This window comes from Rhodnius prolixus, unplaced genomic scaffold (genome assembly GCF_049639745.1).
Source record: "Rhodnius prolixus isolate KJV_2025 unplaced genomic scaffold, Rpr scaffold_1, whole genome shotgun sequence".
Lineage (NCBI taxonomy): Eukaryota > Metazoa > Arthropoda > Insecta > Hemiptera > Reduviidae > Rhodnius > Rhodnius prolixus.
This window is the reverse complement of record NW_027411581.1, coordinates 930,079-951,711: the sequence shown is the minus strand read 5'-3', so window position 1 is coordinate 951,711 and position 21,633 is coordinate 930,079. Positions and strand designations below refer to the sequence as shown.

Sequence of the window (21,633 nt, the reverse complement as noted above, 5' to 3'; positions counted from 1 at the left end):
CAGCACATGTCTGCCCACGCACCAAACTACCCTCCACCACACCAACAGTGTCTTTATTTACTTCCCCCTTCAAGGGGATGTCTGTGGTCAGTGTTTTTATCGAAGCCCCCCTCCTTGAGAAAATTTCGCGGGCAGGGCGGCGTCAAACCGCAAGCTCGGGTGCTCTCTGTCCCCACTTCAATCCAATCACTGGCCGAGACATCCCTACCACAGATACTCTCTGTTCTGCCACCACAAACACACGGCGGCCCGCATTGTCACCGTCCGTTCTGCGACCGACAAACCAATTCGAACCAGGTGAGCACATTATCTTAATTCATTGAGATCCTCTGTTACTTCCTCTTACACCAGTTAGTAGAATTGCGATCGTGTCTATTTTTACCGGAAGTATTGCTTCCAGAAGTGTCTGGTGTAAAGCACTCGAAGCTATTTCTTACAATCTACAGTTTGGAAAACATGAATTTTCATTAAAGTGACACGGAAATTTCCCACTCTTTCCCAAGAACTGCACTTTATGCACTTTCCTATTATTAGAATGAAAATTTTTAGAACCATACAAAGGAAAATATTGAAGTTTAGAGTTAATAGTAAAAATCATTGCTGATTGAAAAATCCATTCAGTAAAAATAGTGCTGTTGGAAAAACAATTTTCTTAAAAACAAAGAATTTCAGTAGCACACTTCCTTTTTAGTAATATTAGAAAGCACAGAGCGAACATTATTCTGAATGGTGTTTCGGGAGGAATGACTTCTCTCCCAGAAGTGCCTCCAGAAACTTTGCTAGGATAACATTTTCAGATCGAGATCGGTATAATGAGTAGTCACGGCTAAATAGTAGAAATAGGAAAGAGACTTCTCGCGAATACTCTAAGCAGCGGAAAATCCGTTCATAAATCTTGGTTTATGGCAATTAGCTCAAATCGCTGAATCGAATTCTGAGGTTTATACTGCGTTCGATTTCCCCACATTGCTGAATGATATTTGTCTAATAAAAAAAATCTTATTTTATTCCTAATTCTAACCATTCTATGACTAAATAGTCCCTGTTTGAGTGAGTAGAATAAACAAGGTGTTTACAAACATTTACTTTTAAAAACAGCTTTTAATCATTATTTAATATTTTATAATAATTTTTATTTAAAGTCAAACGTTTTTACATGTTTATTTACATGCACCTCAAAGTACCTCAGTAATATCTATTCCTTCAATTTACATTATTCTAAAATTTCTTCACGAGTACGAAGTATTGTGTGATTGGACCTAGCTTCCATTTCAATAAAATTATATTATTGGCCTAATTAAGTGTTTGTATTCCATGTTTTTGAGGTCGTTCTGACGTAAGACTTCTTGAGGTGCTGCAATATCACCCAGGTATCCTAAAATGTTGGCATCCAATGACTAGAAATTTTCAGAAAATGATGGCAAGTAAAGTCGATTGTGGGCCTAAATTTCAACGTTGAAAAGTCTAAAATATTAGTTTTCCACAACGATGGCAGATCGGCGAACGATGTGTAGTGTTTTTTAAAACATAGAACACATAGAAGCAGTGAAAAATACAAATAAATTAGTGTCTTTGTTACCTCGAAATTGTCTGAGACCCAAATTTCCTGAAAGAATTTGGCTAGCAATATTTGCTTTGAAAGTAATTTTTGAATAGAAATGGAATTCCGCCATTTTGTAATTAAATATGGCGAAGATTTACAGAGTTATTATTTAATAATAGTTCAAGAGGGGGGCCTTTTTTTTTACTTGGGGGCAAATTCCCTTTCTAAAGTATGTAACATTGGGTCCCCAAAACGTTTCTGCTTAAAATTTGAAATGATTGACCATTCATTCATCAGAATCAGTATTCCCATCGATAGTTTGAAACGATTGCAATCCTGTTAGTAGGCGTAAGAACGAGATGGCACTTTAGTATTACGTATGGGAACCCTAAGCCTATCATCTTGCCAAATTTCCTGCATAAAAATTACTATTGTAAAGGAGGATTTGCTCAATATTATAATGAAAATTTGGGAATTTTATGTTTTATAGAAAAAGATTTTTAAAAATTGTTAAAATTGGGTGTTTTTCAGTGTTACGCTTTTTCGTGCATTTTTTTGACGATCAACCTTTATACAGCTGCCTTGCCGGACAGTTTTAATACTTTTAAATGCCATTTTTAACCTTATCAAAATGTTCTAAATGCCGACGTGCGCTTGCCTTCCATGTTTACTAAAGAAAAAGAACGTATACCAACATACGTACACCAATATTGATCCAAATCAATATTTAACTGGCTGTGACCGATTCGCAGTCTTTCTACTGAAGATTTGCAGAATAATCTGCAGTGTTAATAGGAGCGTTGGTAATCAGCTGTCTAGCCAAACTTGAACAAACTTGTGTCTTCCTCTGATTGGAAGGTAATAAACGACAACATTTTAAGGTTAGGTCCGCTGTGCTGGACAGTATCGTTGATTGCTAGGACGGTTAAAAATCCACGTTTCAAGTTTTACATAAAGCATATAGCGAAAAGAATGAGCAGAGATGCCTTCTGAAGTGATAATTATTTAGTTAAGACTATTTGTGAGTCCCAACTTTGAGAAAACTAGAAAGAGGAAGTCGTGTGAGTGGTAACGTCTGTCTTTTATTTCGCCAGTTTTTAGGGAGGAACAATCGCAGCTTTTAGAGGGGATACACAGAGCTTACAGCTACCACTTATCTCTGAATTAAGGAATTTAATTGGTAACGTATTTAGATTCACTGTTTCTTAATGTTACTTTATGAATTTTAACATTTGAACTGGTCATGAACCAAAAATTCAAGGAATTCATCTGATGTTTGTAGCTTTCTTACTTTGCTTTTCCCTAATTTTTAATAAGAGGAAACTTTGTTTCAAGGTTTTGTTTCATTTTCTTAGAACAGTATATTTTTGTTTTCTAATAGTCTTGGCAGATGTACATCCTCCATTAACTACAATTTGTAACTTTTGTAACCATATTTCTGAAAAATAAACATTTTTTGATCTTTTGGAAATATAATTACAAATTACTGTGCACCAGTCTACCATATTTACTGGGAAGTGGTGAACCATCATCTTAAAATGGAGCCCTATTTGCCCGACCGTGTCCTGTGGGTACCAACTTCAGAACACGGTGGACTACATGGTGATCATGTACAATCGTAGATCAGTTACTTCCAGCAGGAACAGTTTTCTGGGAAGCTATATTTCTTAGGAAAAGATCCAGTATATTTTCCACTAAATTGCTGTTCAGTGTATTGTACAATTGTAACACCTGTAAAATATTTATGAAATTGAATGTAATCAGGTTTTCACAAAGTAGTGTGGAACAAACTGCTGAGAAAGCATTAAAACTGTCCAGTTAGGTCACTTGTATAAGGGTTGATCATCAAAAACTGCATGAAACAAACGAAACGTTGAAAAACACCCAACATTGACAATTTTTTTTCTATTTTAGATAAAGTTCCCAAGTTTTCTTTAAGATATAGGATATATATTTTGCAACGAAGTAGATTTCGGTAAAAAAAAAGTCGCCAAAAATGAGAAAAAAACGGCATTTTCAAAAATTATACTGGTTCTTATTAACTTTTATGTAAACAACGTAGCGCCTGAACGCGGGGGCCGATGATTTACATGATGAGGTGTCTTCGATTCGAAATTTTATGTAGATGTGCCTTTTGGGGTCTCGACACTGTACATAGGAGGAGTTAGCCCATGCATGTAAAGCCCCCTATAAAACTACTATTACTAATAACTCAGTAAATCATATAAATACTTCTGATTTACTTCAATACTTTTGTCAATAGTTATGGTTATTAAGAATAACGTTGGCCAAATAGGATAGCTCATTGTTTCTCCAAACCCTAAAATCGTTATAGATTCGTCTCTTTCGTACTGCACGATCTAGACACCACTCCATAAGATGTATTTCCGGTGAAAACACCACAGCATTGCGATATATCCTCTTATTTCCTCATCGTCATTTTATTTTTGTTAGATTCAGGAAGTACAGTTTTGCTTTTCGACTGTTGTTCGTTGTTGATTCTGGGGAATATTGGGGTGCGGTCAATTTATTCACAAACAAATTGGTGTGAAGAAAGAAATTTCACGAAGTACGTCTTTTGATTGCAAGAAGTTTCGTCAATCAGAATTATTAAACTTACTAGTTGATTGAAATAAGGAAAGTCGTGCAGATTGTATAAATTTAGTTTGTAACAGCAAGTTTGATAGAAGAAGGTAACCCAATAGTGTGGGTGGCTCAAAAGGTTATGTTTATAACATGTAAGTTGATACCGGTTGAAAATGCAATAAAAAATTTACTTGTGGCTAATTATTAACAGTAATGAAAGAGTAGGATTATGGTTTGAATAAAGAAAACTTTAAAAACCAAGTACCAACCTGAAAGAAAAGGCAGAAACACACCCATTGGTAGTAAGTGTAACACTTGCGTTCCGTTTCCACACCTTTGCTGTTCTCCACACCTGGATACGGCACCTCTGCACCAACTTTCTTCTTAAACGCATCTTTTATCGTGTACGTAGAGTGTATCCAACAGAAAGTGTTGAGTACATCTTCCGGTATGTCTTTAGTGTGCACACAATCAATTGGATTGCCCACGTACTGTCTGGTAGTGATGATCAACGAGAATGCTACCAAGATCATAACTGTGATGCTGTAATGTAATCTAAACACTGGAGAGTCTATGCGAATATTGCTTACTTTGATCAGATTCTTTAACCCTCTAAATACGTCAAGCATAGCTCTATAAAAAATAAAATAGACGAAATGATTAAACCCGCAGATCTTGACGGTTTTAGGTTTCGCTCTGTTGATAAGTTTTGTTTGTACTTAATTTGTTGTAAATCAATTGTTCATTAAAATAAATCTTAATTAAAAGTAATAATGATAGTGTTTATTTAAGGTTATATTTATTATGAACATAAGGTGCGAGGTTTGAAGATCCAATTGGAAGAGTGATTAAAGATCGATAAGTAATGTATACGGTCGCAATGTTGATGACATTGCCGAACTGTGTTGAACATGACGTCGACTTTCTTCGACCGGTTCACTATTAACAACAAGTAATAACACTTAGATATTTGTTTGTGAACAACGAAAGAAAATAATAAAAGAGAACGAGTTGTCTAAATAATAACAACCATAAAAGAAATGGAGAACTGCGAGCAGAAGTGCACCGACTTACAGCCAGTCTGGGCTATACTTAGACACTAGGGGTCTGCCCCCGATATCGCGCAACCATTCCCCTGTCGTCCCATCCTCCTCTAACTCCTTTTCAAAAACCTTTTTTCTATATTTAATCTATTCGGCAATTCTCGTATTAGTTCGTATTTCGAAATGAACTGTTTCCTTAAAAAAAAAAAACTGTTCGTTATAATAGTTCCTGGTGTAGCTATAGCCATGGGTTTACCTTCATTCTTCTCTTTGTCCTGTACACACACAATCAGGACAACTTCGATCCCAAACTGATCAGCAAAACTTACCTTGCAAGTATGCGGGTGCCCCTTCCTGTCAATATTACAAAAAACTTCTTGAACTGTGTTGTCCCTTTAGTTAGAATTGTAGACTTATACTTCATTTCCAAACTTAATCGGCAATTTTAGTAACAAATTATTGAGCTGATTTTTCAACGGAAATACTTGTTGGGCAGTGTATGCACACCGGCGCTTTTTTTTAAGGTGCCCACTCCAATAATATGTACATAATAAATAAAATAAGTAGAGAACTAGTTGCTGGCCTACTTAGGTTTTTTTACTCCTTATCTGCGAAAACATCTTGCCTGTGAGGGGCGCCAATAAAGAAGATAATGTAAATTTTCCTGCAACTCACAATCAGTTCACATAACAAGCCCTGAAGAAGACAATAAATTTATCGAAACGTTGGCGTAAGGACTGAGTTGCTGTTTTTTATTTGACTGAATTCTCGCTAGTTTAATACTAAATATTAATTCAGTACCCTATTCTTCTAATTGCACCAATAATTTCAAATTCAATTTCGTTTATCTAAGTGAACCTTGCAGTATTGCTACGGATATGTATAGTTTCTATAACTGCTCAGTTTTATACGTAAAAAGGCTTTGATGAAATTAAAAAAATATTATCCTGATAAGAAGGATAAGAGAGGAGGACTTCGAAATGCATTCCGGGAATTACAATTTTAAGAAATAAGTATAAAACAGCATTAGAAGAAAACTTTACTTTTAATAATAACTAAGCAAAAAAAAGTATTGTGGGTCTTTTTTTAAAATTTATTATTGCTTAATAAAAGCATTTGCTTTGCCATTCCATCGATATTCCATGAAGTATAATCGATTACTCATATTTATAGCAATATATAACCTTGCTTGTTTTGTACTTAGGACTTTGAGACCGACAAGTTTGTTTTTTTTTTGTTTGAGGTGTAATTTACTAATAGAAGTTATGTATTTTCAAAAAGTACTTGTTTTATTAAACATCACTTTTGAGCCAGTAAAGGTGAATATTTCAATTTTGAATTAAATTGTGTGACAAAAAAGACATTGTTTACGAAAAGAAACTGTTGAATGAATTCACCTTTATGCAATATGGGCAAAGAAGCTGGTGATTTTATAGATGTAAGTTGTGCAGCAAAAAACTGCACTAATAATCAAACTGATTGTGAAGATGTCAGTTTTTTTCATTTTCCCGAAGACCCAGACAGGTGGGAGTTGTGTAGTGTCTAATTTCACTTTGTTTGTTATTGAACTGCATGTATATTAAATCTTGTTTGTTGCAGATCGAAAATATGGGTTGACAGTTGCAACCGAATAGATTTGATAGATAAAGACGCAGTTTTTCTGAATGCTAACTATTATGTGTGCGGTATGCATTTCAAAGATTCAATGTTCATTTGCTCTTTGAAGAACGAATTAATAAATGAAGCTATACCCACGATATTCAACTTAGATTACGATACGGATCCAGCCGAACAAATAGGTAAAATCTAAAGGGCTTCAATAATTTACATTATTGCATTCAGCATTCAACCCAAAATCAATTATGTTTGTGTTAATTTATTTTCTGACTGGTATGATTGTTTGGATAAATTTTGATATCGTCGGAACAGTCATTATGCTGCAATTTAAGTGTATAACTCAAGCTATAATTTACTGTACGGAAGTGTGTGTCCGTGTGGACCAAGCAATAGAAATGAGGAGAGATATTTCATTTAGTTTCTAAAATGCTCTATATGCAGTTCTTATTTATAATCTCAAAATTGCTTTGAATTCATTGTGCGTGCTAGTAAAATGATGATTCCTGTAGCACACCAAATTATTTTTAAAGTTAAAAAGAGAATTCTTCATAAGCTATTTATTATTAAATCTCGATAGGTTATCACAGTTTCCTTTAATATGAACCATTTACTTATTTTCATTAACTTAAACTGGACAACCTTGATGCATAGTCAGTCGCCTTAGTTCACAGTTTTCAGTGTTTTTTTTTAAGTCCTGTATGAAATAAGAATTCATAAAAATTATTTCTATTAATTCAATAGTATTTGTGTTTTAACAGACGAATCACTTAAGGAAGAAATTGAAGATGAGAATCCAACAAATAAAGAAGAAATTAATCTAGAAGAAGGTGAACAAGATTTATCCACTGATATATTAATACATATATAATTTTCAAAGAAAATATATTCCGAGTTAATCAACTCTCTGATAAGTTACATTAAGGCCTCTTCATAAATAAAAGCCATTTCAGTCACTGTAATCTTGCTCTTGTATTAGTTTAATAAATTTCGCATCAATTATCAGTCTGACAAATCTGTTAATAAACAGCGTTGCGACAGAAAACAGAGGCAAGTGGAAATAGAATAGTTTTTTTTTAATATATCTATAACTCAGTGTGGCCTACTTTACATCTGGAGAATTTATGTGGCATATCCCTGGTTATTATATCATATATTTCATGATATTACAGATATTTTTTTCCTGAAACAATTTTATATTTGTTTGTAAATTTCATTAATTCTGTTCTACTCTTTGCCATTTTTTTAAAATGTTATTTTGTATTTCTTATTCACAGAGTTACATACATGAGCAATCTGGTTTCTCTGTGTAGTGTCACTAATAATATGCTCAGGATATAACCAGTTCAGTTTTTAGTGGGAAATGTTAGCTACTAGTTACTGGAAGCCCGAAAAAGTAAAAAATCAAATCTGTTCCAATTAATATATTGAAAGAGGTGCGCCTCAATCCTGGCTAACTTGATTGGATAATTTACTATATTTTCAAATCGCCGTTTCTTCAGAATGAGGCGAATCAATTCCTTGAATATTGCAGTTTATCTTTTTTATGATAATTCTTAATAATTTGCTATCCGACATCATACCTTATCTCTTGCTTTGACACTCTCTTTAAATATAAAAAATATATAACTTTGGAATCTTAGCACTTTTATCTGATGTACGAGAAAGAAAACTCGTTGAAAGGAGTTCCTTCTCCATATTCCAGTCGAGCCGTTCATAGACCTTGCAGGCGCTAGACTTTCAGAACATTTGTTCGGGTTTACTATTTCCTATTTTTTACGAATCCTCAAGCGTTTCTCTCCTTTGATCGCCTGAGAATCAGTTTGAGTTTTCTACGTCAGCTTGAATGGTATTTGGCGTCATCTTCAGGCTTGATACGACTAGTCCAATTTGGGGTGAATGGAATCACCTCCAAGGTGATACTGTCCTTGGATTCTGCATAGTTATATTATTTTGGAAATTAGGCTATAGGCAATTCGGCGCAAAAGACCATCATCATAAAAGCAAGAAAGTTACAGTTACTTTTCTATATTATTCTGTCACATAAAGCAGAGTATCATGAGATAAATGAGGAGCAATCACCAAGTTAGGTTATATTTTTAAATACTTAATAAGATTAACCTTATTTAGTCATATGTACATTCAAATAATTGAATTTTTAGCAATTGAATTCTTTCTAGCAAATTGTTCCATAATTGGCACATGCAATTGTACATCACTTTTGGTTACAGGAAATATGCAGAAAGTAGATGTTGAAAATTACGAGGATTTATATGGAAGTCTAGATCCGACTGGTTAGTACGAGTAGTTCGCTCTTTTTTGTATTTCAAATACTCGATCAGAATTATTGAATTACCTAAGAAATTTTAATTCTTTACGTTTTTACTTGTGCAGCACTTTTACCAAAGATCGAGATTTATGTAGAAAATACGAAATTCAAAGAGGAAATAGTTGGTGAACTATACCAAGAGTTCCATTCCGGTAAGTCTGTACACTCACTGCCACTGCAGTAATTCTCAAGTTTCAAACCTGGTCACTATCTAAGAATTACCCATTATTTTCGAACAAAACAAAAAAAAAGAAGATAAATCCATACCATGAAGTGGTATTTCTGTTTGAAAAATTTCCTTAAAGCTTGAAATCTTAGTATGTACTGCTGCAATCATACATTTCGCTATTGTTCCAAGAACAATTGTGCAATTTGAAAGAAATCTTGTTAGATCACACCAGATATTTTATATTCTTGTAATTTACAAAGTAATTTATTTGTATTATATAAATAAAGTTAATGTTTTAAATAAGTCACTGTTCTGAAATTGTTTCTTTAATTTACAGGGGATACAGTAAACATTAGGACCGGAAGTGTTGAGATAGAGAAAGTGTTTATTGGTGAGTAGAACAAAACAAAATTAGTTTTCTAGTTTCACAAACACAAGCTGCTATCATCTTCGGACATAGATCATAGATTATATCAATGTTATGTGATATTCCTAGTATTCTACAGCTATGTGAACCGGACTTGGTTTTTTGCGAAGTTCTTGTTTTCGGGCAGAGAGGCTTGCAATACAAATCGCAGTATGCCGACTATTGCTAGAGCTTGGGGCGAGAAACTGCTGAAATTGGACGCTCAGATCCATTGCGGTGATAGTTGTGAATGATGTACCCTTCGAGGCAGAACAAGGGCATCTCCACAGATTTTCTGTGCAGATTAATTCTAAAAATGCCAATCCCCTCTGAATAGTCAGAGGAACTCCTCCAGTCGGGAATAATGTTACAATGGACTTGTTTTTAAATTCCGAACATTTTGATCTTTATGTGATCTCATGACCTTAAATGGTGACTATTAGCTTTATGCCTGCGTTCCCTTTCCCCTCTTGGGGGAACCACCCTTTGTTACAATCAAATCAAATGAATAAGCAAAATGTTATCTTAGGGAGGATTTAATGTTCTTTCAACATGTGTAATTAAATTTGTGATAGCTCTAATCTTCTAGGATAGGTTATTGAATACGAAACTTAAGTACTTGCTTAGTCCTTACGGGCTTCTCGACATCCACAGAGGAAGCTCAGGGCTAAATATTGATGTTGCACAATGTAACCGGATGATGGTAGATGAGGTCTCTTAAAATCAAAAGAGATTGTTCTTCATTACTTAACGAAATTGTAAGTTTTTATCCCCTGAAATTTGAGCTAAAACAGACTTTTGTGACAGATCCTCGAGGACATTTTTGGATTTTACTTCTGACGTCTGAAATGTATCTGTAATTAAAAACTTGAGTAAGAACTTGGTAATTTGGGTATTGTACAAGTGGAAATTCCTAATTACTAACTAAATCCTGGTAGAAGATATTCATGCCCTCCCGCTTAAATGTTGGATGAGGAAATTCTGCAGATGACTTCAAGGATTTTGGACTTCTAGTTTTCTGCGTTCTACTTGCCGGTATTCAGGTTGCCACTGTTCTCGTATTCTTTTTCAAGACATCACCGGGGAAAAGAATGAATAAATGAATGTTTTTGTAATGTTTATAACTTAATAAGATCCATGTTTCAGAAGAGATGATGGATATGGACTGTGAGCCCAACACTGATGGCGCCATTGATCCCCTAGGTTGGTTCATTTGAATAATTTTATGAAACCAGCACTCATTTGAGATCACGAACAAAATAATGTTTTTATTTTTTATTTTTCAGGCGACGATAATCCAATGAAATGCTCCGACAGCGGTGGTGGCGATGTGGACAGCCTAGGTAAATTTATAAGAAAATTATGTTAAAAAATTCTGGTTTGTAGGGTGTAAGTGTTGAAAACTAGAATTTCTCTATTTTCTCTAACGTTTCGGCTACGGACGCGTGCTTCATCAGAATCTATTTATAGTTGTGAAGACATCGAAACTTCGCGGGATAATAATTAGGTTACGATAATCACTAAACTTTTATCCCTTCTTTGTATTGATTACAATCAATGTGGACCTGAATTATTACCAAACCGATGCTTTGCCTGGCGTTTCACGAGAAACAGTCAAACATATTCTAACAATAAAATTTGCACATAATAATAAGGTAAACTCCGCTTCCTTTTTCTATCCCCTTCCTGTTAACTAAATGAGTGACAGCTCTTCCTGATCAGCACTTAATGCAACTCTGATCAGGTGCAGGATACATCTGATAATCTTTGTAATGCATTTTGTTTTGATTCTGTTTTTGTAACAAGATAATGGCAACGCTATGCACCTAGTAACTTTGATCTATGCTTTCAGGGCCTTACAGCAAACTAGGAAGCGCCAACACGGGAGAAGATCCTGGGAAAGTGGTGAAATTACTGTTGATGCCTCCACTAGTTATGGCGAAATGTCAGGAGAACTCCTGCAAAATGGACAACAAAGGTAATTGATTTCCAGGGCTCTTTAAAGATCAGTTTTATCCAATTAATTTATTAGCCAGGAGATCCATTGGTACATGGATCTCATAGATAGTTCATTGGCCGTCCAACTGGAAGAGGTTAGGGTTATACTTCTTTTGTCAACGAAAGCCCTTTACCTTTTCTGTAAAGAAATGTAAGGTAAGGAAGTCAACTTTGCAGTTAAAATGTATTAAAAGAATTATCGACTTTCAGGTGCCAATTCAGAGAGGAAGAGAAAGGCATCCAGTGAGATCTGCACAGAAAACCCGAGTATTTTGCAACCAATCACAGACAAGAATAACCGCAATAAATTCAGCAACAAGATTAACTCGGAGTACGAATGTCAGATCTGTAACTTTAAAACACCGTATAAAACAATTCGGGACAGGCATGCAGGACTACATCTTGACGGGATGCTGTATAAATGTTTGTTATGTGGTCTAAGGGCGGATACGTCAGAAAAATTACGGGAACATATGTTATCTGTGCACACATCATCGGTTAAGCGTTACAGATGTGACATGTGCACTTACAAGGCGTGCTCAGAATTGTCAGTTATCAAGCACAAATCTCTAGTGCACCAAACGGTACATCATGAAACCACCGATCTTCTTCTTCGTCAAGAATGCCTCTGGCGGCCAGTAGTTTCAGCAGACGGCGAGCGGACCTATCCTTGTAAACTTTGCGACTTCATCGGCACTCGTTCCACATATCTATTGAATCACATGAGCGTACATCGAGAGAGGAAGCACCCCTGTTCCTACTGTGAGTATCGTGCTAGGCACATCTTACATTTAGAGAGACATTTACAATACCATTCCAATAATATAGTGTGCAGTGTGTGCGGATATCAAGCGTCTAGGAAACAGAACTTAGACGGGCACAAGATCAAGGTGCACGGTTCCCTGTAGTCGGCTGGTAATCATCGTCCAAACTTCTAACAAAAAAACTAGTGTAACATCAGTTAGTATTTTCGAATTAGAGTCATTCACCGAAGATATACGATTTGAAACATTGTTTTAAGAATTAATCCGGGAATGTGTGTGGTCTGCATAATCAAAATAAAAAAAAATGCAGATATGGGAAAATTATCACGAATACGCAATGAGTGGAGCTCGATGATAAGATATCGCTCCAAATTAATCATCTCGGAAAGGGTTACCCACCATGGAGCTCGATGAACTCGAAGGAAAGAGTTCACTTTACAGGAGAGAAGTAATTTTTTATTCTCCTTTAGATTGTCTCAGAAAAAACGGCCCCTACCTTATTTTTTTTAAAACTATTACTCTCATTGTACATGTGTAACTTTAATTTCCAACATTTTCCTGGCAGAACTTTTGGGGAAAAGGTTTGGTTTTGCTTTCCTGTAAAATGCTATTTTAAGATATTGTACGATCTTTTCACCTGAATAATATTACAGTTCAGTTAATCGCTGGACTGAAACTGTCTCTCTACAGAATTGGTTTTCCAGTTTTTCTCGAAAAACTGTGACCAATATTTTCATAATAATTCATCAAAGCGACATTTTTGGGATGGAGACAGGTTAAGCTTTCCAGTAAAGCGAATTTCCGGTTTAATTCAGGTTCATATTGTGTAAAATGTTGTGAATGTGAAAAGTGAAGCGCTTTTTTGGCAAACTGAAAGATTATCCAGTCTACCGTAAATCTTTTTTGAATATTCAGTAATTGACTAGCCAAGAGCATTTCTTCTGACTTTCATTTCAACTTAGATAAAATTTATGTTAGGTCTACCTCTTTGGTTACAAAATTTTGCCAGAGAGCAAGAATACCAGTAGGGTTCTATAGTAGCTACAAATCTTTCATCATTAGAATTATTCTCTTGCGATGAATATTGAAAACAACCAGCTTTCATGCACAAACTCTTTCAAGAAGATGTAATTCCCGCAAATAGTGGTGAGAGAGAGGCGTTTGCATTTCTACTACAGATTGTTTGCTTTGTTCCATTTGAATATTTTGAGATGTTTTCACCAAACACCTTTTTACTTAACATTCTAGATGCTCAATCAGTCTGAAAACTAAGATTTTTCATATTCAGGGGTATCAATGAAAGTATTTCAGACAGTTACCTGCAAAGAATGCTAATCAAGAGATACGTATATTTCTGGTGAAGAATTGAAATGCGAAAGTATTGAAAGCAAGTAGCTGCCCGTCTCTCGCGGAAGTATTGGTGTATTATTTATGGGGGAAAACAAATTGTAAATTACTAACGAAAATTCCCTTGTGATTTATAGCTAATGTTCTATTTACTTATTGTTTTTATTGCGATTTTAATTAAAAATAATCGATTAAGGCTGTACTTGACTATCTGGACGGACAGCAGGCAGACCTTCTTTTTTCCCTTTTTAAAGGAGGAGCATGTTTATGAAAATATGTTCAGGTTTAAGTATCCTGTATTGTTAGACAATAACATTCTAGCAGAAATAAAGCGAAGGTCTTTTTTTTTTTTACCAAAAAGGGTTTTTTTAGTTTTGGAAATACCAGAGAAATCAGCTGTTTATCAAGGGAGTTGTCACTTAGGAGTTATGGCTTTAAATCGACAGCTTGGTTTATGTTAATTTAGAACGAATCCTCCTAAATTTCGGAAGGGGAATGCTTGGACGCGGCCCAGGACACCCTGGACAGGGAAAGGGAGTCGGGACCATAGTCTTCAGTAGGTATGGGTGACATTTATAAAAAAAAAAAAAGAAGAAGAAGAAGGTGCCTAAGATGTATTGTGGTGCTGGATTTGATTTCCTAACTTGGCCTTGGATTTTAATGTGGTATCTTGAGGGCATTAAGTTAAGTAAGTTAGCTACCCGCCTCCATCCCCGACAATAATAGGATTTACAAATCCTACCGTTTGTAAATAATAGCCATTTCTTTACCAAGTGCACAATAGAGCAAGCAAATTTGCATCTTGAATTTTTAAGTAAAAAAATCAATCTCTTAATAACAAGGAAGTTTTTTTTTTTTTTTTTTTTTTTTACTTTATTTCTGCAACTGTACATATATACAACAAGCAAAATTGATGTGTGAATAATGTACATATAAATAAATATATATACAAATAGGCATGAGCGATGTGAACGGCGACCATCCAGTGATGGGAGCCGCTAGTTCGCCAAGAAGGCAATCTTACACAGCAGCCATCCTAGGAGGCCACCGTTCTGCACTTAAATGATCGCGCGGCCACCTCCGCTTTAGTCTTCGATGAGGATTTGAAGGAAGTGTTCTTGAGGATAGGTCACGGATTAGGGGATTAAAATGGAAGGATAGTTTGGAATGAAATTTTGTGTAGCGGGATTGGGCTAGGTCAGAGACAAATGGTATGTTTAAATCGGAATGGATAGTATGGTTGGAGACATAGAAAGGAGCATTGAGGATGGTTCTCAGGATTTTGGATTGTAGGGTTTGAAGACGGTTAAGGTTGGATCGTTTAGCAGTACCGTAAAGTTCAATTCCGTATGTCCATATTGGGGCTATCAGGGCAGTGTAGAGTCTCTTTTTGTTCAGTAAAGTAAGTTTAGAGCGTTTGTCAAGTAGTCGTTTCAACATTTTGTACCTGAAGTTGCAGTCAGTTCGTTTGAGTCTAGTATGAGGGTTCCACGTTAGTCGTTTGTCTAGATGTAGGCCAAGGTATCGTACTTGGTTCGCAGGGGGGATAGGAATGTTATTCAGGTAAAGAGAAGGGAGTGTTTTTTTGTTTAGGGTGAAGACTACATGTTTAGATTTGGATTCATTTACCTTAATCCTCCATTGCCGAAGCCAGGGTTCGAGGATGTGAAGATGGGATTGCAGGGTTCGTGTTGCCACGACAGGATCTATGTTTGGAGAAAGGATTGCCGTGTCATCGGCATAGGTAAGGGTGATAGTGTTTGGGTGAGTTGGTAGGTCAGCCGTAAATAGTGTGTAGAGGAGGGGAGCAAGAATGCTTCCCTGAGGAACTCCTGCAAGAATGGGATAAATAGGAGAGGATGAGGCACCTTGGACTACTTGGAAGAAACGGTCGGACAGGTAGGACTTGAGGACAAGATAATAGGTTGCAGGTAGGACGCCCTTGAGCTTATACAGCAGCCCTAGGTGCCATACCCTGTCGAAGGCTTGCGATATGTCCAGGAAAACACCCGGGCAGTACTGCTTCAGCTCAAGGGAGGTAGCGATGACATCCACAACGCGATGCGTCTGGTGTACAGTCGAATGGCAACTCCGAAAGCCGAACTGGTGATCAGGAATGACATTTAGGGCTGCTATTTCATTTTGGAGACGGATTAAGAGGAGCTTTTCAAGGATTTTCCCTAATAAGGGCAGAAGACTTATTGGCCGATATGAGGTGGGGAGGTGTGTAGGTTTTTTGGGCTTGTGTATCATTCTCACTGAAGAGAATTTCCAAAGGATGGGGAAGTAGGTGGTTCGAAGGACTGCATTGTAGAGATGGGTAATAAAAACTATTGCCTTTCTGGGAAACTGGAGTAGGATGTTGGAAGTGATCAGATCATAGCCAGGACTTTTCTTTTTGGGGAGATTAAGGATTATCTTCTTAACTTCTTTAGGAGTGAACGGTTTAGGCGGAAGTGAAAGCTGAAGAGGAATGTCAAGTTCGTTAGTGATGTTTTCAGTATGTTGTAAATCTTGTAAGTCTGGGTGTGGAGTGAAAACTGAGGAAAGATGTTGAGCTAGGCATTGGGCTTTCTCCTCATCGGATTTAGCCCAAGAACCATCCGTCTGTTGAAGAGGGTGAGAGATGTTTTTGTATTTAAGTATTTTCTTGGTAGCAGTCCAGAGAGAGTTGTCATCCGTTGTAAGTGATTCAGTGAAGGTTGAGTATTGTTCGTTATAATATTCTTGCAGTTTGTTAGTAAGTTGTCTGGTCAGTTGATTGAAAAGTCGCTTATGAGAGGGGTATCTGGTGCGATGCCAGAGAGCTCTCGCACGACGTTTCTCTGTAATTAGTTGTCTTAGATAGAGTGGGAGGTTTTGAGGTGTCGGTCTTCTGGGTGGAGTGAGCTGTGTGGTGGAGTGCCACACGCTTTGTTGGATAGAGTCAGTCAAGTATTGTACATTATCATCTAGCTGTTGTGGTGTCTTAAGAGGTACGTTTAAGTTCAGTTTTTGCTCTATAGTCTCTCGAAATACGTCCCAGTCTACAGTCCCGTTAATAAGTGATTGCCTAGGAGGAATTTGTTTTGGATGGATGTCAAGAGTTAGGATAACAGGGCTATGGTCAGAGGATAAATCATTTAGAGTGTGTACATCAGTATATAAGGATGAAATATTGGAGCAGATAAAGAAGTCAAGAAGATCGGGTCTTTTACGAGGAGAGGTTGGCCAATAAGTCGGTTGGGATGAGGATAAGTAGGAGTAACTGTTTTGATTAAGGATGTTAAAAAGCATTCGGCCTCTCGGGTTCGCCACACGACTGCCCCAGCTTGGGTGCTTCGCGTTGTAATCGCCACCGCATATAAATCGAGGACCTAGAGAGGAGAGGAAGGATAAAAGTTGGTTTTGGAGGATTATTTGATTGGGAGGGCAATACACGGCTGCCAAGGTATAGGAAAATGGCTCCGACAACAGAGAGATGACGGTAGTTTGAAGGGAGGGTGTTGCTTGGGATGGGATTAGGAAGTGTGATAAGGAACTGCGAACAAGTACTGCGGTTCCTCCGTGAGCTGTTCCGTCAGGGTGGTTAGTCTTGTAAGTTGTGTATCCTGTAATAAAGAACCTTGATCTGTCAGTGAAGTGTGTCTCAGTTATCAAAGCTACGTCAATACGTTTGTCATGTAGTAGTACTTCAAGTTCCTGTCTGCGGTTTGTCAGTCCGTTAGAATTCCAGAGGAGAAGGGTTAGGGAATGTTGGGTGATGGGCATTAAGGAGCTTGGTTGGGGAGGAGCCTGCTGACTACAGTTGTGAGGAGAGTTATCAGAGGCCCAATAAGTAACTTGAAGTCTGATAGGAAAGAACTGAGGAGTGAATTGATGTCTCCTGAGTTTGAAGGAATTGGAAGTGGAGGGGGAGCTAAAGACGGTTGTGGCCCCGCGGCCACCCGAGCAAATGACATGTTTTTGTTGACTGGGTTGAAAGAAGGAAAGTGTCTTGGTACTTGAGGTGCTGGTGGCGGCTGATCGGCTGGATGCTGTGTTCTTCGGTGGGCTGAAGGATGCTCGTAAACAGGTCGTTGCCTTCTCGATCGCTGTAGTTCTCTGTGAACTATGCAACCTTTGTAGTTCGCAGGATGCTCGCCGTTGCATAGTGCGCATGTAGCTGGAGTGTTCGGCTGCTTTCCGCAATCCGGGGTGAAGTGGTCGCCGGCGCATTTTACGCACCTTGGCTGGTGCTGGCAATAGCTTTTTGTGTGTCCGTATTCTTGACAACGCTTACACTGGACTATAAGTCGTTGTTTATGGGGCTCTTCGACCTTAATTCGAGAATAACATAAAATTTCAATGTCGAAAATATCTTTGTTATTCGGGCGGGGTTCCAAATCTACGAAGAAGAGTGGGAGCGTTTGCTTCGTGACAGGGTGGATAACTGGTGTTACATTCCGTACAGTGTGGCCAAGCTCAGTAAGCTCTTCCTTAATGAGCTCTACGGGAATACTCTGATGCAAATTTCTTATGACTACCCTGTATGACTTCTCTTCTTCTAGCTGGAAGGTGTGGTAGTCGGCTTTGCGCTCTTTGAGGTACCTGATGATACCTCTGTAACTCTCAACTGTTTTTGGGGTGATTACTAAATCAGTAATTCGCGCTTTGCAAGTGAATGTGTCATTTCCCACTATCTCAGATAATTTAGTGCAGAGAACTGAGTATTTCTGAACATTTTTCACATAGATAGGTGGTGGTTTGTGAGTGCGCACTGGCGCGGTAGGTGCGACTTCCATTTCTTCTAGTTCAGAAAGCGGCGCAAAGGGATTATCAGACAAGACTCCCGGTGGAGCTGTGACTGTGATTGCACTCTGTGTGACAATATTAGCAGTGCTCGTAGTAGCTGTTTGCATGTCGGGCATTGCAGGCTGTCGAAAGATAGGCTGGCTGAGAGAAGACAGTGAACCTTTAGGTTGTTGTTTGGCAGAGGATCTGGTAACCCGAGTTGAGTCTCTCAGCCTTTTAGTTTTGTTGGGTGAGCTGCCCGATGTGTTGGTTCTCTTTTTTGAAGTTACTGACGTAGTTGACTCATTGTCAGTAGAGCTTTCTAACACAGTATTGTCACTAAGGCCCATTACTATAACAGTTCATGTTATCACTCATTCAAAAAAAAAAAAAAAAAAAAAGAAAAAAAAAAAAAAAAAGAAGTTCGCGTAATTTAAAAGAATTCAAAAGAGAAAGAGAATTATGTACAGAGAATAGAAATCGGAGAGAATGAGTATTCAATGTCTATATACAGTATGTACAAATAATATTTACAATACAGTTCATTGTCCAACTTTGTAATTATATAAACAGCTACTTACAGTATGTACAAGTATTCTTCTTTTAAACCAATTAAAAGTTAATTGATTTAGCCAGAAAGAAACACTTTACGATATTTAAAGTACTTTTAACGTGTAGCGCGTATTTAAGTTGGTCACTGAGACACTTTTCAGCGTTTTATTCGAACAACAAACTACTGAATTTTAAGTAAATTTCACAGAGCAAAAGATGTGATGTTCACTGTTCAAATGTTGTGTATCAACTTCAACAAGGAAGTAAAATAAATTTTCTAAATAAAGCATCTCGTGCTCCTGTTTAATGGCACTACAACTCTTTGCCAACTTTAGCCTCCTCTGACCGATGCCAATCACTCTCTCTGTTTCCTCTTTCAACCACCCAACAGGAGCGGAACAATGATGAACTGTGGTGAGTCAGAAACAAGTGCTGTTTTAATATTTTCAAGTCCAACTCTGTCTTCGGGCTCAGAATGAGATTTCTGTGATTTTAGTTAAGATTTCCAATACCAAAATCTTCGCTAGATCTCTACTCCATTCTTGCAAGTATTCTTCCATTAGACCACATCTCATCGAACTCTCCATGAGTTTTTACCTCCTTCCATACTAGATTAAGACGATCTTTGTACTGTTTTCCCTCCAACGTTGGTCTTATCCGCCCCCAATTCAAGGCAGTTTAGTTCTTACTTCCTCTTTCTCCGCTTTCAAAGAAAAAGTCATGTGAATATTCGTACCACACCGTACATCTTGGTAGGTTGCTGCCTTATTCAGCTCCGTTCCCTTAGGATTCACTTCTGTATTCCTCATTGGACTTCTTTTCTTGATAAGTCACCCTCTTGAGGTAGTTTCGCTGGAATTTCTTTGATTAGCTCCTAAATCAAGAAGGGCTGTTGCCACCAATCCATCCCAGCTTATTAGAACTGCGAAAATTCCTCCCTAACGTTAGGATCTCAAACAGTATTGTTAATATTCGTGTGATTAAGTATGCATAGTTTTATGGAATAAGTTGCTACTGTAAGTCTGGATTGTACTCTTTATTACATTCTACACATTGCTTGTTATTATTATTTTTTTTAACAACATGTTTCTCTTCTGGAGAATGATGGTGATATAATTGTAACTCATGTATTTTGTTTATTTTATGTACCGATAAGTAAAAGGCCATGTCTCTCGTTTAGATAGTCCCTTCTTTGTATATTATCTCCAGAATGGATCAGAAGAAATGGGAATATTTAATAATGTATGTTTTCTTTATGTTTGTAGGACAGCTTGGAGACCCAGCTGCTGTTTAATAAATTGTGATATTGGTTTAGATTTCCTACCCCTGGATCATTTCTTCCAAACATGGCGTGTATACCATTACTAAAGGCCATTTTTGGTCCAACTGCTTGGTGCCAAACAATTGTACTTGTTATTGTATAATCAAAAAAAATGAACAATAAAAACAAGTGTGGTTGAGTATCATTTCTTGAAAACCTCTGCCAATAATAAAGCGTTCTGTGGAATGATTTGTGTTAACTCTTCATGGCCACAGGTGATCTCTAAAGTGTACAGTTGGACGAAGATAGACATCTTTCATACTGCAAGCATCTGTTGGACATTCAAAGATTAAAGATGAGAGTTTAGAACTTTGAACCCATGGGCTGCAATTAGGGTCAGGCAAGCGGGGGTCTTTGCTTAGATAAAATTTTTAATGTTAATTACACTAATTACTTATAAATTTAATATTTTATAAAACAATGCCAAACAAAAATTAATTAGAACTGCAAGCCATCACAAAAGCAATTTAAAATTGGCAGGAATCAATCTATGTTTGGGAATTCTCACTTACTTACTTATGTAAGCTAAATACCTGACAAAAATGGATTTTTTGGATTTCGAAACAAATCCAATTTTCATGGCAAGTAACTGATGAAAAAATAATGACGTAAGTCATTATTTGCGCCGTTTAGATACGAAGACGTCATCTTTTCTAATATGATGTCTAGTATGTCCTGAAACCTGTCGAAGAGTTGATGTAACAAATAATTTGGAGATGGAAAGTTACATCGTTAGGAATAAACGTTTTGGAAATGAATGAATTTCGAAGTTGGCTGTGGTGCCAAAAAAGTCGATTTTTTATTTTTTGAGATCAGAAAATTAGCGATTTTCTTTAAGCTTTCTGTACTTTTTGCCATGACAATTCTAAGAAAAAGTAAGGCTTCCTCTGAAGTATGAAGATGGCGGTAAGAGAAACCCGCCAGGTTGGTTATTTAAAGTTATAATTAAGGGGAGAGATTAGCTATGCGGTTAGCCCAGGGGTCGGCAACCAACCAGGGGCTCTTTTATCCAAATTTTGTGGCTTTTCAGCCTGTCTAAAATAAATTGTATATTTCAATTTTATTGAAACAAATGAAAATTTCATTTATTAAAGTAAAGATATTTTTTCAAAAAGAATTTTAAATGTGATTGGTTTGAAATTCAATAGAATAATTATATTAAAATACAGTACGTAATATATAGGACTGCCGCCATTTTCATTCAAACAA

At 36.9% G+C, this 21,633-nt stretch overlaps 2 protein-coding genes across 5 annotated transcripts in view; one reads left to right on the top strand and one right to left on the bottom strand.

The window, feature by feature from the left end:
- The window catches only part of shakB (Innexin family member shaking B), a 36,466-nt gene extending 31,228 nt beyond the window's left edge, over nt 1-5,238 (bottom strand). The window contains exon 1 of the mRNA XM_074124029.1: nt 4,399-5,238. Coding sequence (XP_073980130.1) covers nt 4,399-4,758 — 360 coding nt within the window. The 5' untranslated portion in view covers nt 4,759-5,238. The remainder of the gene's footprint in view (nt 1-4,398) is intronic.
- LOC141452125 (uncharacterized) lies at nt 190-20,554 on the top strand. Of its 4 annotated transcripts, none has more exons than XM_074124014.1 (11): nt 190-297; nt 6,772-6,971; nt 7,548-7,616; nt 9,018-9,080; nt 9,181-9,267; nt 9,622-9,675; nt 10,837-10,893; nt 10,977-11,033; nt 11,543-11,668; nt 11,899-12,450; nt 20,369-20,554. In XM_074124014.1, coding segments are annotated over exons 2-11 (1,179 nt in total). In that variant the 5' UTR covers nt 190-297; nt 6,772-6,859; the 3' UTR covers nt 20,371-20,554. The 4 variants fall into 4 exon arrangements, with proteins under 4 accessions (XP_073980115.1, XP_073980100.1, XP_073980093.1 ...); XM_074123999.1 differs by lacking the exon at nt 190-297 and adding an exon at nt 6,347-6,696 and having other exon boundaries at nt 10,840-10,893; XM_074123992.1 differs by lacking the exon at nt 190-297 and adding an exon at nt 6,349-6,696.
- Nucleotides 20,555-21,633: the final 1,079 nt, after the last annotated feature.